The sequence below is a fragment of the Microplitis mediator genome, chromosome 1 (genome assembly GCF_029852145.1).
Source record: "Microplitis mediator isolate UGA2020A chromosome 1, iyMicMedi2.1, whole genome shotgun sequence".
Taxonomy (NCBI): Eukaryota; Metazoa; Arthropoda; class Insecta; order Hymenoptera; family Braconidae; genus Microplitis; species Microplitis mediator.
This window is the reverse complement of record NC_079969.1, coordinates 3,120,381-3,136,033: the sequence shown is the minus strand read 5'-3', so window position 1 is coordinate 3,136,033 and position 15,653 is coordinate 3,120,381. Positions and strand designations below refer to the sequence as shown.

Genomic DNA, 15,653 nt, shown 5'->3' with positions numbered 1-15,653 from the left:
AAAAGGGAGACGGAAAAAAATTAAAGTTTTATGTATGTCCGAAAGAGGCGCGTCAATAGGGAGCAAATAAAAAAAACATGGCCGACCTGTCAGCTGAAGGCAGAACGTGGTTGTGTTGTTTATAGTATTCAAAAATGTAATTAATAAACGTACTTTCGACCAGGTATAAAGAAAAATCGTATACACCACACGGGAAGATAGTTAAAAGCCCTGCCCTGTGTGTCATGATGCCCTCGGCTTCGCCTCGGGCATCATATCACACAGGGCAGGAATTTCAACTTTCTTCCCTTGTAGTGTAATATACTATTTACGTCTTCTGATTTTTATAAGTAGCTAACGATGCGTCATAGGAATAATTGGCAGGCATATTTTTGTAGGGAATTGAATGCTCTACAAAAAAAGATTCTTATCATTTTTTGAGGAATCTATTTGTTCAAAAGTTATTTGAGGTTGAAGTCGAATTCATATTAAATTTTGAGATTTTCTTACTTTTCCGGCGAAACTATCAGACCTATTACAAAATATCATGAGACCTTTTTTGTAGACAATTTTATTCCCTAGAAATTTTTCTTATAAAATTTTTTCGAATTCCGCATTGTTTTCTAATTATTTTTATTTTAATGTCATGCTCATAAAAAAAATAGTCTTCTGATCGATTTTAAGAGCTTGACATAAAAATTAAAATAACTAGAAAACAATGCGGAATTCGAAAAAATTTTATAAGAAAAATTTCTAGGGAATAAAATTGTCTACAATAAAGGTCTCATGATATTTTGTAATAGGTCTGATAGTTTCGCCGGAAAAGTAAGAAAATCTCAAAATTTAATATGAATTCGACTGAAACCTCAAATAACTTTTGAACAAATAGATTCCTCAAAAAATGATAAGAATCTTTTTTTGTAGAGCATTCAATTCCCTACAAAAATATGCCTGCCAATTATTCCTATGACGCATCGTTAGCTACTTATAAAAATCAGAAGACGTAAAAAAAATTTTTTCCATGTTATTCTTATGGAAAATAGAAAAGTGCGATGAGGAACCTCTTAATGTTAATATTAAGAGCTCTAATTTTCACAGGCATCTTTTTTTATCTAAACGAAACTTTTGAACCTGTTTTCGAGAAAAAAAAAAATTTTTCATTTTTTGGATCACCCTAATATATATCAAACTACGTTTATTCTCATTGAAAGTCTATTCTCAGTGCAAATTCTCCATTATTTATTTAAGCTTAAAAGTATTTTACTAAAATGATTAACTGTAATTTATTGTATATAAATTTATTTTTCATCTTCTTCTGTAAATACATTCATCATTAATTTAAATATTTTCGATTAATGTTTTCAATATTTAAATTTATTTTCTGTTTTACCAACTTTATTGATAGTCTATCCCCTCCTCGCAGTTTCTAGATCAGAACCCACGTGTGCCAACTTAAAAAACGTTTAACAAAATACCCACTGGGCAAATGCGCCAGACCATACGAGACGAGGAAAAAAAAAATTCTCCGTCAGTCGAAAAAAATGGCGACCCGTCTCCTGAAAATCAGTACCGCGTTGCGTATTTACTCAGACAAAACAAATCTTGTAAAGGTAATTAATTATTATTAATAATTATCAATTAATTAAATTTTTTTTTCCCTAAATATTCATGTATTTTAAGTTACAAAAGGCTGAGTAATTTTTTCTCTCTTACGTAATGTCTCTCACTCATAGAAAATTGTTTATTAAGTCATTAGTTATGAGTTGATTAGTAATTACAATGAAATTTAAAAACAGACACGTAAGCAATGGAGATCAACAGCAGCATCGCTCAAGGAGACGTTGATAAATCAACCGCCGACAAGAACCACGACACTGGACAGTGGGATGAGAGTTGCCAGTGAAGACAGTGGAGCAGCAACTGCGACCGTTGGTCTTTGGATTGACGCTGGAAGTCGTTGCGAAACTGATAAAACTAATGGAGTTGCTCATTTTATGGAGCACATGGCATTCAAGGTACTGTCAAATTTTAGTTCTTTATTTATTTGCTGATCTAGGGTGGGCACGAACCGGAAAAACTGCACGGAAAAAAAAATTTAATATTTTTGATTCAAGAATTTGTTTTAAAAATTCAATTTTCCCGGGTTAAGTAGAAATCTCTGACCTAGACGAATTTTCTTGGCTCAAGAAAATTTTAATTCCCATGGGAGTATTGGGAATTTAATGCAACTGGGAAGTATGGAAATTTCAGGGAAGTAGAAAAGTATCAGAGAATTCGAATTTTATCTGTTGGAAATTTTTTTATTGTAGAAAATTCCAGAGTAATTCTGAAAAAACCATCGGAAAAAAAATTTTCTAACTTCGTTCGTCAGAAAACAGTCCACGGGCTTCGAAGAATTTTTTTTTTGTACTGCAGAACCGGAAAATGCATAGAAAATTTCTAGACCAAATTTAAAAACCAGAAACTTAATGCTATAATTTTCTTGGGTAAAACAAAAATTTTTTCTGTCAGACGAATTTTCTTGACTCAAGAAAATTTTTATTCCCATGGGAGTATTGGGAATTTAATGCGACCAGGAAATGTCGGGGAATTTCGAGGTCTCTGGGAATATGAATTTTGTCTGGTGGGAATTTTTGTGTTATGGAAAATTCCGGAAATTCTGAGAAAATCATTGGAAAAACAAATTTTCCAACTTCGCTCGTCAGAAAACAGTCCACGGGCTTCGAAGAATTTTTTTTTTTACTGCGGAACCGGAAAATGCATAGAAAATTTCTCGATAACATTTGAAAACTAGACAATTTTCTTGGGTAAAACAGTAATTTTTTCTGTCAGACGAATTTTCTTGACTCAAGAAAATTTTTATTCCCATGGGAATATCAGGAATTTAATGCAACCGGGAAGTATGGAAATGTCAGGGAAGTAGAAAAGTATCAGAGAATCCGAATTTTATCTGGTGGAAATTTTTTTATCGTGGAAAATTCCAGAGTAATTCTGAGAAAACCATCGGAAAAAAAAATTTTCCAACTTCGTTCGTCTCAAAAACAGTCCACGGGCTTCAAATAATTTTTTTTTATTACTGCGGAACCGGAAAATGCATAGAAAATTTCTAGACCAGATTTGAAAAAACTCGACACTTAATGCTATAATTTTCTCTGACTTAAACGAATTTTCTTGGCTCAAGAAAATTTTAATTTCCATGGGAATATCGGGAATTGTCAGGGAATTTGATTTTTATCTGGTGGAATTTTTTTTATTACGGAAAATTCCAGAGTAATCGTAAGAAAAACCATCAGAAAAAACTTATTCTAATTTTCCTCGTCTCAAAAACAGTCCACGGGCTTAATTTTTTCTATTACCGCGGAACTGGAAAATGCATACAAAATAAATTCCAAAACCAGACCCGGAAACTAGACACGAAGCAACAATTTCCTTTTTTCATACGACCATTTTCTTTCGAGTTACAGCCCGTGGAAAATGAAACGAATAAATTTTCTGAATCCGGGAAAAACTTTACTTGTAACCCGGGAAATATCAGAATTTAAAAATAATTTTTACGCGGCCTTTGTAATCATAAAAAACTTAATAAATGAATAATTAAATTTTCAGGGAACAGCTAAAAGATCCCAGACAGACCTGGAGCTGGAGATCGAAAACATGGGCGCCCACTTGAATGCTTACACAAGTCGAGAGCAGACTGTATTTTACGCCAAGTGTTTAGCTGGAGACGTACCGAAGGCCATTGAGATTTTGAGTGACATCATACAGAACTCAAAGCTGGGGGAGAGTGAAATCGAACGGGAACGCGGAGTTATTCTGCGTGAAATGCAGGAGGTTGATACCAACCTCCAGGAAGTTGTGTTCGATCATTTGCACTCTACAGCTTTCCAAGGCACACCTTTGGGCCGTACGATTCTTGGACCCACTGAAAATATTAAATCGATTACGCGTAACGATCTTGTCCATTACGTGAAAACCCACTACGGACCACCAAGATTTGTTTTGGCTGGAGCTGGAGGAGTAGACCACAACCAGCTGGTCGAACTTGCGGACAAACACTTTGGGAAAATGAAGGGACCTCAGTACGAAGAGATCCCACCTCTACTGACCCCATGCCGGTACACCGGATCAGAAATTCGTGTCCGTGATGATTCGATGCCTCTGGCTCATGTTGCGATCGCTGTCGAAGGCGCGGGATGGGCCAGCGCAGACAATATTCCTCTGATGGTTGCCAACACACTGCTGGGAGCATGGGACAGAAGTCAAGGCGGTGGAGTAAATCACGCCTCTAGATTAGCCAAAGCTTCAGCTGAAGATGGTCTTTGCCACAGCTACCAGAGCTTCAATACCTGCTACCAAGAAACTGGGCTCTGGGGTGTCTACTTTGTTTGCGACCCCATGCAGTGCGAGGACATGGTATGGAATATCCAGCAAGAATGGATGAAACTCTGTACCAGTGTCACGGAAAAAGAAGTTAACAGGGCCAAGAACATGCTCAAGACGAATATGTTATTGCAGTTAGACGGCACTACGGCTATTTGCGAGGACGTTGGACGGCAAATGCTTTGTTACAATCGACGAGTTCCTCTTCATGAGCTAGAAGCTAGAATAGATGTAAGTTTTAATTTTTGTACTCGAATTCGAGTACTGGTACTCGATCAGGTACTAGTTTTCTAATCAGGTACTAGGGTCCCTAATCGGATACTAGTTTCTGGATCATATACTAGTTCACTGATCAGGCATTAGTTCCTTGATTAAGAACTAGTTCCCTGATTAGAAAGCAGATACCTGGTTGGGGAACTAGTACCTGATCAGGTGCTACTGAGTCTTTTACTTTACATATGTAGTGTAAAAACTGCCCTGATAGCAAAATTTTCCAGTCAGAAAGTTGGGGTCAATTAGTAGCGATCAAGTTGACAACTTTATCCTTTGCAACTGTTGACTACAAATTCAGGGTGGCCACGAATTGGGACTTATCAGGGAATTTAATGCAACCGGGAAATGTCAGGGAATTTCGAAAAGTAGAGAATTAAATTGTAACAGTTAAAAATTAAAAAAATTTTAAATTATACACTAGTTATAAAAATTAAGGGATGTCAAAAAAATTTCAAATTTTAAAGTGATTTTCAACAGATTGTAACTCGAAGGAAAATGGTCATACGACAAAAACAAAAAAGGCAAATTGTAGCTTCAAGTGTCTAGTTTTCTGATCTGGTCTTTAAATTTTTTTATTATGTGCGGTTCCGGAGTAATCCTAAGAAAACTATCGGAAAATAAATTTACCAAATTTTTGATCGTCTTAAAAACGGTCTTCGAGCTTCAATAAATTTTTTTCGATAATTATCATTGATTTTTGATTACTCCGGAACCGTGCATAATAAAAAAATTTAAAGACCCAGGTCAGAAAACTAGACACTTGAAGCTACAGTTTGACTTTTTGTTTTTATTGTACGACCATTTTCCTTCGAGTTAGAAACTGTTGAAAATTAATAAAAAATTTGAAATTTTTTGAATATCCCTTAATTTTTGTAACCAGTGTATTTTTAATTTATTTAAATCATTAAATTTCTTATTAAATATTTAAACTTATACATTTTTAACATCGAATAATCAAAAGTAGGCAACATTAATTTATTTTAGTGCCATTTTTTCTGGTTTCTCTTATGATTTAATTATCAAATTTAATTATTAAAAATGAAAATATAATAAAAACTTTGAATATCTAAATGATACGAATAAAATTTCTAAATCAGGGAAAAATGTGAAAAACTTTACTGGAAAACCGGGAAATATCAGGGAATTTTGAAATCATTTCTTTGTGGCCGCCCTGAAATTGCCAACTTTTTTTCAAAAATTGAAGGCAACTTTCCAAATTTTTTCAAAAAGCTGCCGCCCAGTTCCCATCTTAAAAAAATAAAAATTTTAACATTCAACTTAACAAATCGCAGCAGTAAGTTCCCGTTAGTTCCCCAGCTTTGCTATCAGTGTAGAAAACGGAATTAATAATTAATATCGCAACAAAGTAATTAAAATTTGCTAATAAAAATTTAATTATTCATAATTCCAGAGCATTACTGCAAAAACAATTCAAGATGTCGGCATGAAGTACATTTACAACCGGTGTCCAGTTGTCGCAGCCGTCGGTCCAGTCGAAAATCTATCCGACTACAACACAATGCGTGCCAACATGTACTGGCTCCGAGTTTAAATCGTTCGAAATAAATTTATAAAAAATCAATTAGCTAATAAATTTATAATTTAATTTAATTTAATAATAATAATAATGATAATGATAATAATAAAAAAAAACAATGATGATATTATTAAATTGACAGTAGTAAGCAATCAATACTCGGAAGATATTTATACTTCGGGTTTAATTATCATCAATGTATAAAGATTTAAAAAAAAAAGATAAATGTAAAATGTTTAATTAAAAATATACAATTGTTTATCTTTTATTATTTGACACGATGACTAGATCATTATAATTATCGGTAATTATAATAATTTATTGGTATCGATTAATGTTGATCCCGAGGAAGAGATTCTAATTTCAGCAGCTTCTTCTGCAAAGAGGTTGATGGCTACCTGGACGCACTGCTGCTTGTGGACGGCGAGTGGGACTGCGATTGTGCTGGAGTGTCTTTGCAAACTTTTGATGTCATTTCTGATAATGGTTCAAGTTCTTTGGTATTTATTAAATCGAACTCCGTGACGAAGTAGTAGAAATGTTTGTAACATGTGTTAACATGAGCTTCCTGTAATTTGGAAAATTAATTATGAGAGAATAAGGGATGAAAAAATTTAATTTTTAATTAATCAGTAATTTTTTTTTTAATAGGGACGTTCATAAAATACGTCACGCAAAATTTTACTTTTTTAGAATCCTCACCCTTCGTCGCGTCATGTCACATTCTCTACTATTAATTTTACGTCACGGATGATAGATTCCCTCCCCATTATGATAGAAATATACATGGAAATATTTATATATTTATGAATATGAAACGAATGACTTTCTATCGTAACTGAAGAAGAAAATTGAAAAAAAAAAAACAGAGAAAAATTTGGAAAATTTGTCACAGTGAGCAACAACCCTCTTACCCATAAGTGAGAACGTATTTTTTGAACGGCCTCTTTGATAGTAAGAAATTTATAGAAACTGGAGGAAAAGAGGTCTGAGATACAAAAAAAAGAAATGTGATTTTTTTTTTTCAGAGTACCTCCGTTATTAAAATTTTTGAAATTTGTGACATTATTAAGCATCAGTTCAAGAATATTCTGCGAAATTTTCATAAGAAAATATGGAAAAATAAGCCAGTGGTAGTGGGGAGAGACGAGTCACTTAAAAAAAGTATCCATGCCGGAGAAATTTTTGGATTTTTTTTTAATGATAAATTATAAAAAAAAAAATATTTTAAAAAATTGCACCTGTAGTTTTTTAAATTTTCTACATGTGCATATTTTTAGTTTTTGTTTTTTTGTAATTTATTTGTTAAAAAGAAAATATGGAAATTACAAATTGTCTGCTGACTTTATGATCATATATTTTTGTGATTTTTTTTTTCCGAGTACCTTCGTTATTAAAATTCTTCAAATTTGTGACATTATTAAGTATCATTCCAAGAATATTCTGCGAAATTTTCATAAAAAAATATGGAAAAATAAGCCAGTGGTAGTGGGGAGAGACGAGTCACTTAAAAAAAGTCTCCATGCCGTAGGCAGGATAACTCATGACTGCCTCATCTGAAATAAAAAAACCAAAAAGATTTCTTTAGTACATGAGTTTATCTTGGATTTGAACGAAGGATTTTTTTTTTCAATAACTGCTTATTTTTTAATTAAACAAAAGGAAGAATTTTTGGGAAAAATCAGATCTTTTTGATTGCACCTTTAGCAAAAATTCAAAAATGAATATTTTGTTTATTCCGACGTTCAAATCCAAGATAAACTCATGTACTAAAGAAATCTTTTTGGTTTTTTTATTTCAGATGAGGCAGTCATGAGTTATCCTGCCTACGGCATGGAGACTTTTTTTAAGTGACTCGTCTCTCCCCACTACCACTGGCTTATTTTTCCATATTTTTTTATGAAAATTTCGCAGAATATTGTTGGAATTTCACTTAATGATATCACAAATTTTAAGAATTTCAATAACGAACGTACTCTGAAAAAAAAAATCACAAATATCCTCTTTTTTTTTGTATCTCAGACCTCTTTCTCCCCTTGATGAAGTGACATTTCAAAAATTAATAATTATTCTTCTTTTAACGAATCAAAATTAAAATTTAAAAATTTTAACTTAAAAAAAATATGTCAAGTAAATAAAAAAAACTCACAGCTCCAATAGCGACTATCCGGTCAAAGTGATGAATATAAACATGAACAAACACCCGGAACAATCTCGTGAGAATTTTCTTACACAGACTAATAAATGTTTTAGGAAACGGCACGTCCGTGCTCACCGGAAATACTGACTCATTATTTATCTGCGCTTCGATCCAGTCCATAAGCAGACTTATATACTGAGGAGCCGGCAATGCCATTGGTTTTTTATATTTATCACCATCCGCCCATAGATATTCAAATCTCGCACCTCCGCTCATTGACGGGCATGATGTCGAGTCGCAGTACTCAGATATTGTTCCGTAAATTAAATTTATACGGTTGAAAAAATCCACCACTAGCAAAAAAATTACAATAATAAATAATTATCATCACAACCCTGTTGTAAATTTTTCGGAATTTTCTCTGGAAAACTCATTTCTCAAGTTCTAAAGATTTTCTCAGAGAAAAGTCCAGAAAATTTCCACCAGGGAATACAATTAAATAAAAATAATTACCGTGTACTGCAATCCAATCATTTAAATCTTCACCAGGTGGTAATTTTACAGCAGCCCGTAAATTTATACCTGAATTTAATGATGCCTGGGCTTGTTTATATAAAGAATATCTTAATGTCCCATGAGTAAATTTTTTTTTCGGCCTAAATGTCTTAAAAAATTATTAATTATTATTATTATTATTATTAATATTGCTGGCTTAAAATTAAATTTACTTACTTTTCCTTTTTGAAAAAATTCAACGAATCCACTTAGCGAGGCCATTTATTTAAAAAAATAAAATTATTTATTTATTTATTATAAACAATTAAATTTAAATATATTTTTATTTAGTTTAGTATACAAAGTACAAAATGGAGTACAAAAAAACATATGAATGTATTAATCGAAGTAACAAACTCTCGATATCTCGAGTCGAGTATTTCGTTGTATCGATACTGTGTATCGTCTGCTAAATTCACACTCATGACAAATAAATTATCTGGGATACAACTTTTTGTAAAATCGAGTCCAATAACTTGACTTTGAGGGATGATAGTAAAGTTATCAGACATTTGAAATTGAAAAAAATTTTTTTTTAACAGATTAATAATGAAAAAAAAATATTTCTGAAAAAATGCACATGTCGGAAATTTCATAAATTATATGTGCAATTTTTCAAAATATTTTTTTTAACATTTATTTTTTTGTTAAAAAGAATCCAAAAATTTTTAAATGTCCGCTAACTTTACTGTCATCTTTGAGGGTCGGCAGTACTAAACGAATTTTCGAATTTTACTTTTCTAATTACGTTTTGAATAATTACGTCACTCGAATGATGAAAACCTTCCGAAAAAGTTTGTCTTTCATATTTTTTCGGAAGCTATAAAAAATTCTGTAATAACAATTGATTAATAAATTAAAAGAAAAGTAAAATTCAAAATTTCGTTTAGTACGGCGCAGTCTTAAACACTAGATTTAAATTGTTTTTGTAATCAACTTCTTACATTACAATATTTCTGCATGATACTAAAGTTAGCCGACGTCTAATAATTTTTGGATTTTCTTTTAGACGGTAAATTATAAAAAAAAAAAAATTAAAAAAATTGCACCTGTAGTTTTTTAAATTTTCTACAAGTGCATATTTTTAGATTTTTTTTTTTGTGATTAATTTGCTAATAAAAAAGTCAAAAAATTTTTAATTGTCGGCTAACTTCAAAATCATAAATTTATGATACTGAAATTAGCAGACGTCTAGGAATTTTTGGATTTTCTTTTAGACGGTAAATTTGAAACAATTGCACTTATTGTTTTTTAAATTTTCTACATGTGCATATTTTTAATTTTTTTGTGATTAATTTGCTAAAAAAAAATCCGAAAATTTTTAATTGTCTGCTAACTTCAGGATCATTATTTCTGCTGTATTTATTCTAGCAATTAACTGTCAAATTACTTGACAGTTAATTGGATTTCATAGCAGGCATTTGTAATTTTTAAAAACCATGTCGTCTTATCAAAAATTTTTGAAAATTACATATTTTAGTTTATTTTTCCACACTCGTTTATTTTCAATCCTTTAACTACTGCATTTTTTATTTTTTTTTTCTAAAAATTCATTGATAAAATCACATAGAAGCGATTTGTGCTGATCTACCAACTGTTCCTTCCTTAATATCTTAATATACACTTACAAAATACTAGGTACAAATAAATATTATCCTGATCAACGGGATCACTCGATACGAATCATATCAACAAGACTAAAGTCTAGTATCACAATTAAATATTTAAAACTAAACTTATCAACCAAAATTAAAAATCTAATACTAATGAACATCAGCATTAGACTGGACCAAAAAAATCGACTATTTTTTTTTTTTTAGTACATCGAAAATATGATTTAAGGTGACAATAAAAAAATTATTGTGAAAATTTGAGCCCTTGATATTTAAATTAAGAAGTGTATCATCGCAATTTTTGATTTTTTTTTATGAGCGGGTTTTTGTCTCATAACTCTCAAACCATCGAGATAAACGAAATCGACTAAGACACATTTTTTGAAGGAAATTTGATGCTCTACAAAAAAGGTCTGATTGAAATTTTTCGTCAGACGAACCGTTTCCTTATAATCATGCTTTGAACATTAGTAGGATTTTAAAATTTGATTGTTCAACTAGAATTTTGTAATTAATGTAAAAATAAGTTTTTGGAAAAAGCCAATGAATATTCTTGAAGGAAATTGAATGCTCTACAAAAAAAGTCTCTTAACAATTTTCGCTAAATTCACTCCTTCAAAAGTTATTCAAGATTATTGGAGTCGTCAAAAGTTGAACAATCAAATTTTAAAATCATACTAATGTTCAAGGCATGATTATAAAGAAACGGTTCATCTGACGAAAAATTTCAATCAGACCTTTTTTGTAGAGCATAAAATTTCCTTCAAGAAATGTCTCTTAGTCGATTTCGTTTATCTCAATGGTTTGAGAGTTATGAGACAAAAACCCGCTCATAAAAAAAAAAATCGAAAATTGCGATGATACACTTCTTAATTTAAATATCAAGGGCTCAAATTTTCAATAATTTTTTTATTGTCACCCCAAATAATATTTTCGATGTTAAAAAAAAAATTGTCGATTTTTTTGGCCCAGTCTAATTAGCATCCATTACTTCATACACTTGCCAGTAATTACAATCATCAATTAACAATAATTACTCTTGTATCTCGTATTTAGCAATCGCCGGGTCACGAATTTTTTTGTATCTCTCCAAGAGATCAGAAATCGAATCCCTGCGATTTGATCTGCTTTTGACTTTTGTCTCTTTCGTTGTCTCTGGCAGCTGATCAGCTGAATGCTGAACGATTTCCTCCAGAGGCTGAGTTTCCACCGATTTTTCCTTCGCCTCAACAGAATTTTCCTCCGCAAGTTCTTGTAGCGGCCGAGTGATAGTCGCTGGAGATTCTTTTTTAATTTTACCCACTTTCGGAGAACTGAAACTGTCATCAGCTCTTTTGCTTGGAAGACTCGAGATGTTACACGACCGTTCAGTAAATAAACGCATGATACTTTCGGGAATCCGATGGTTCTTAAGTTTGCTCTTTTCAATCGGCGGTACCTTTTTTTTATCACTGGGTAAATTGAATGAGTCATCAAAGTTTATTTTAGGAACCATCGGCTTTGACTTTTCGACGGAATTCCCAACTAATTCCTTCTTGCCGTACCTAGTGGACAACAACTTAAAAGGCAAATCTGTTGGAGTGAGGGCGAGACGTTGCTCGGAGTAGTTATCAATTTGTTCATTTGGATCGAAGCTCACAACTGGAGATCTCAGGAGATCTAGACCCAATGATTTATCAGGAAAACAAGATCTGTGCTGTTCCGGTTCCGGCTCCGGTTCATCTTTCGGTAAAGAATTTGACAGCTGGTCTATTCTGTTATTAATATTATTCAGTTCATCAGAAATAGCTCGCAAGTTATCCAGCCCTGTCTTGACATCCTGCAGGTCCTCGGGAGTAAAAAAATCTTCGTCTTTTGACTTATTCCCGTAGTGCTCCAGCATCGCTTTCAAAACAATCAACATGTTCTTTAAAACGAGATCGCCATTTTCGTCATACAAATTATGTAAGGCGACTTTAGACTCGGGGTCCAATGGATACTTCATCAGGTTATCGATGTTCACTTTACCCAGAGCATTGCCATCAAGTATTTTTTTGTCTTCGCCATAAATACTTTTCACCAAATTGTCAACCTCGACAAATTTGTTCGCTAATTCTTTTTTCTTGGACACTTTTTCTTTGAGCAAATTAAATCTGGCATGATTACTCTCCTTCCATTCTGTCAAAACATCAAATTTAATTATTTATCAATTAAAAAATTAATATCATTATTATCAATACCTTCAATTATTTTCTTATCATCAACATCTAGGAGACGTTTTTTAAACTCAGCATCACCAGGACAAGCCCCTGCGACTTCAGACAATTTTTCTTTCGCTCCAAATATTTTAGCATTATTGTCATTTATTTCCGCAATAGTTTTTCTGCAAAAATTAGTTAATTAATTAATTAATTAGTAATGAAAATTAAAAAAAAACAGAATGATTTTTTTCCGGTGACTTTTTTTTTGCTTGCAAAACGCAAGCAAATGAAGTTACACAAAAAAAATCAAGGACAATTTTGTAGGAAATTTTATGCTCTACAATAAAAGTCCTGTGGGTCAAAGCGCTAAAGTCAGTAGTTTACGAGTTACAGGTAATTTAGTAATTAAAAGTCTAAAATATCCTGCTGGGAGAAGTCATTAATTTTTTATTTATAAAATTATCTGTAACTCGGAAACTATTGACTTTAGCGCTTTGATCCATAGGACTTTTTTTGTCGAGAATAAAATTTCCTAAAAAAAGTTCTTTGATGTTTTTTGTGTAACTTCATTAGTTTACGCTCTGCAAGCAAAAAAAGGTCAATGTCAGAAAAATTGACTTTCGAAACGAACCCAAGTAAAATTACTTGAGTTACAGTAAAATTACTGCGAGTATTTTTGAAGAACAAAAAATTGCAGCAAACGTCACTTTGATATAAAAAGCGGCTGAGTAACAGAAGTTTAATTTTCAAAATTTTGAAGTTGAATAAAAAGTATTTGGCATTAAAATTAAGAATTCAAAATTACCGCGAAAAAAATACCACCGAAAGTAAAGGAATTGTAATTTAAATACTAACTCAACATGAGCTTTGGCTCTGTCTGTTGTCTCATCATGATCTTTCTGCATCTCAGCAATTTCCTGATTAATTTTAGCTGCAGTGTTTGTAAACAAAGCTCGGGTAAGAGGGTCATTGGCAGTCGGACGACTCAAAATTTTTTCATCAGCTGAAAAATAAAATTTTTTAATAATTAATTAAATGTAATGTAAGTTTATCTTATCAGGACAGGTGTCCTCTGATAACCAAAAGTTGCTGAACAATAGGAAGTGTTTGAATCGGAAATGTTCCAAGTATTCAAATTTATTTAAAGTAAATCGGAAATTGTGATACTGGTTAGCCGAGGTCTAATAATTTTTTGACTTTCTTTCAAAACGATAAATTACAAAAAAAAAAATATTTGAAAAAAATGCACCTGTAGTTTTTTAAATTTTCTACATGTGCATTTTTTTATTTTTTTTTTTCATTAATATTTTTTAAATTTTTGAGTAATTAAATTATTTATGATACTGAAGTTAACGGATGATAACCGACGTTTAATAATTTTTTGATTTTTTTTTAAGCAATAAATTATAAAAAAAAAATATTTGAAAAAATTGTACCTGTAGTTTTTTAAATTTCGTACATGTGGATTTTTTTATTTTTCCGTTTTTTGGATTTGATTCATTTAAAAAAAAATTCAAAAATAATTAAGAGTCTGTTAACTTTTGGATCATAGTTAACGGAGGTCTAATAATGTATAGATTTTTTTTAAACGATGAATTATAAAAAAAAATATTTGAAAAAATTGCACCTGTAGTTTTTAAAATTTTCTACATGTGCATTTTTTTACTTTTTTTTTTTCATTAATATTTTTTAAATTTTTGAGTAATGAAATTATTTATGATACTGACGTCAGCCGACGTTTTATAATGTTTAGATTTTTTTAGAGATAATAAAATATAAAAAAAAAATATTTAAAAAAATTGCACCTGTAGTTTTTTCAATTCTCCACATGTGCATTTTTTTTTTTTTTTTTTTTTTTTTTTTTTTTTTTTTTAATTCATTCGTTAAAAAAAATCCCCAACCATAAATAATTTAATGGTAGTAAAGCTTAGTGGGCATCTGACAGTTTTTTAAATTTTGAAATTCTTGTAAAAAAAAAAAATAAAAAAATACATGTTTAGAAAATTCAAAATTCTGTACATGCATTTTTTTTAAATTTCATTTTTTAATTTTTTTATGTAATTAAAAAATTGTCGTGTCTGGTAGATAGACTCTGATAATAATTTCTGATAAATTGACGTTTGAAAAATTGGCGCCAAAACTGATCTCAGTTCTGGGACAATAAATAAATAATTAAAAAAAATTACGCTTACAATTACGTTCAACAAAAGCTTTAGCAGCGAGCATGGCAAGATCGAACATGAGCCTCGTAAACTTTTCCCCATGTGCGGTATGCAAATGTGTGGCCGTAACCGGTGTCCATTCAAACCCTTGATTCTCGGCGAATATTATTGGAAGTAAAGCTTTTACTTGAGTTCGATATTTGGCTTCTCCAGACTTGTCTAATATGGGCCAGTCGACCGACTGTTGAAATCTCTCTTTATCATAAATTGTCAAAAGATAATGGGACACGTGGATGAACCCGGCAGTGTTCGGTTTATCGAACATGTTTTCTTTGATGAGTTTTTTTAAATCTCCACTCATTGAGTTGGTGACTGCGAAAGTTTTTAAATACTGATACAGTCTTTTTCCGTATTCGTTCATCGCGATATTTTATGCTTAAATGTTTAAATTTAAATTTAAATTTAAATTAATTTAACAACAAACTTAATTTTAAAATTGTGAAGAGGTTAGGAAACACTCAGTTCACTTGACGGTTGACAGATTTCAATTTTGAATTGATTTTTGTATGAGTGTGAATGTAGCAGACGTCAGAATTTAAAAACGAGTGTGAATGTAGCAGACATCAGACAAATTGAAAATTATAAATAATTAATAAAATTAAATTTTTAAAAAATGCGCGTTTAAAAAATTTAAAAATAAATAAGCGCATTTTTTGTAAATAGTTTTTTAAAAAATTATTTACTCTGTTTATTTATAATTTTAAATTTGACTGACGTTTGCTACATTCATACTCATATTTAAAATTATAAATAAATCGAGTAATTAATTAATAA

At 31.3% G+C, this 15,653-nt stretch overlaps 3 protein-coding genes across 3 annotated transcripts; 1 reads left to right on the top strand and 2 right to left on the bottom strand.

The window, feature by feature from the left end:
* The first annotated feature begins 1,428 nt into the window (after positions 1-1,428).
* LOC130676351 (mitochondrial-processing peptidase subunit beta) lies at positions 1,429-6,445 on the top strand. Its single transcript, XM_057482505.1, has 4 exons — positions 1,429-1,589; positions 1,776-1,994; positions 3,586-4,590; positions 6,044-6,445. The coding sequence occupies exons 1-4, from the start codon at positions 1,521-1,523 to the stop codon at positions 6,182-6,184; spliced, it is 1,434 nt and encodes a 477-aa protein (XP_057338488.1). The 5' UTR covers positions 1,429-1,520; the 3' UTR covers positions 6,185-6,445.
* Positions 6,446-6,563: 118 nt separating this feature from the next.
* LOC130676355 (MOB kinase activator-like 3) lies at positions 6,564-9,235 on the bottom strand. Its single transcript, XM_057482512.1, has 4 exons — positions 9,042-9,235; positions 8,823-8,973; positions 8,319-8,662; positions 6,564-6,737 (listed from the first exon to the last, which is right to left on the bottom strand). Exons 1-4 carry the CDS (start codon positions 9,084-9,086, stop codon positions 6,564-6,566), a joined length of 714 nt encoding a protein of 237 aa, XP_057338495.1. The 5' UTR covers positions 9,087-9,235.
* Positions 9,236-11,131: 1,896 nt separating this feature from the next.
* Positions 11,132-15,352, bottom strand: LOC130676335 (uncharacterized). The gene is made up of 4 exons (XM_057482489.1): positions 14,850-15,352; positions 13,513-13,660; positions 12,697-12,839; positions 11,132-12,634 (listed from the first exon to the last, which is right to left on the bottom strand). Exons 1-4 carry the CDS (start codon positions 15,238-15,240, stop codon positions 11,511-11,513), a joined length of 1,806 nt encoding a protein of 601 aa, XP_057338472.1. The 5' UTR covers positions 15,241-15,352; the 3' UTR covers positions 11,132-11,510.
* Between the last annotated feature and the right edge of the window lie 301 nt (positions 15,353-15,653).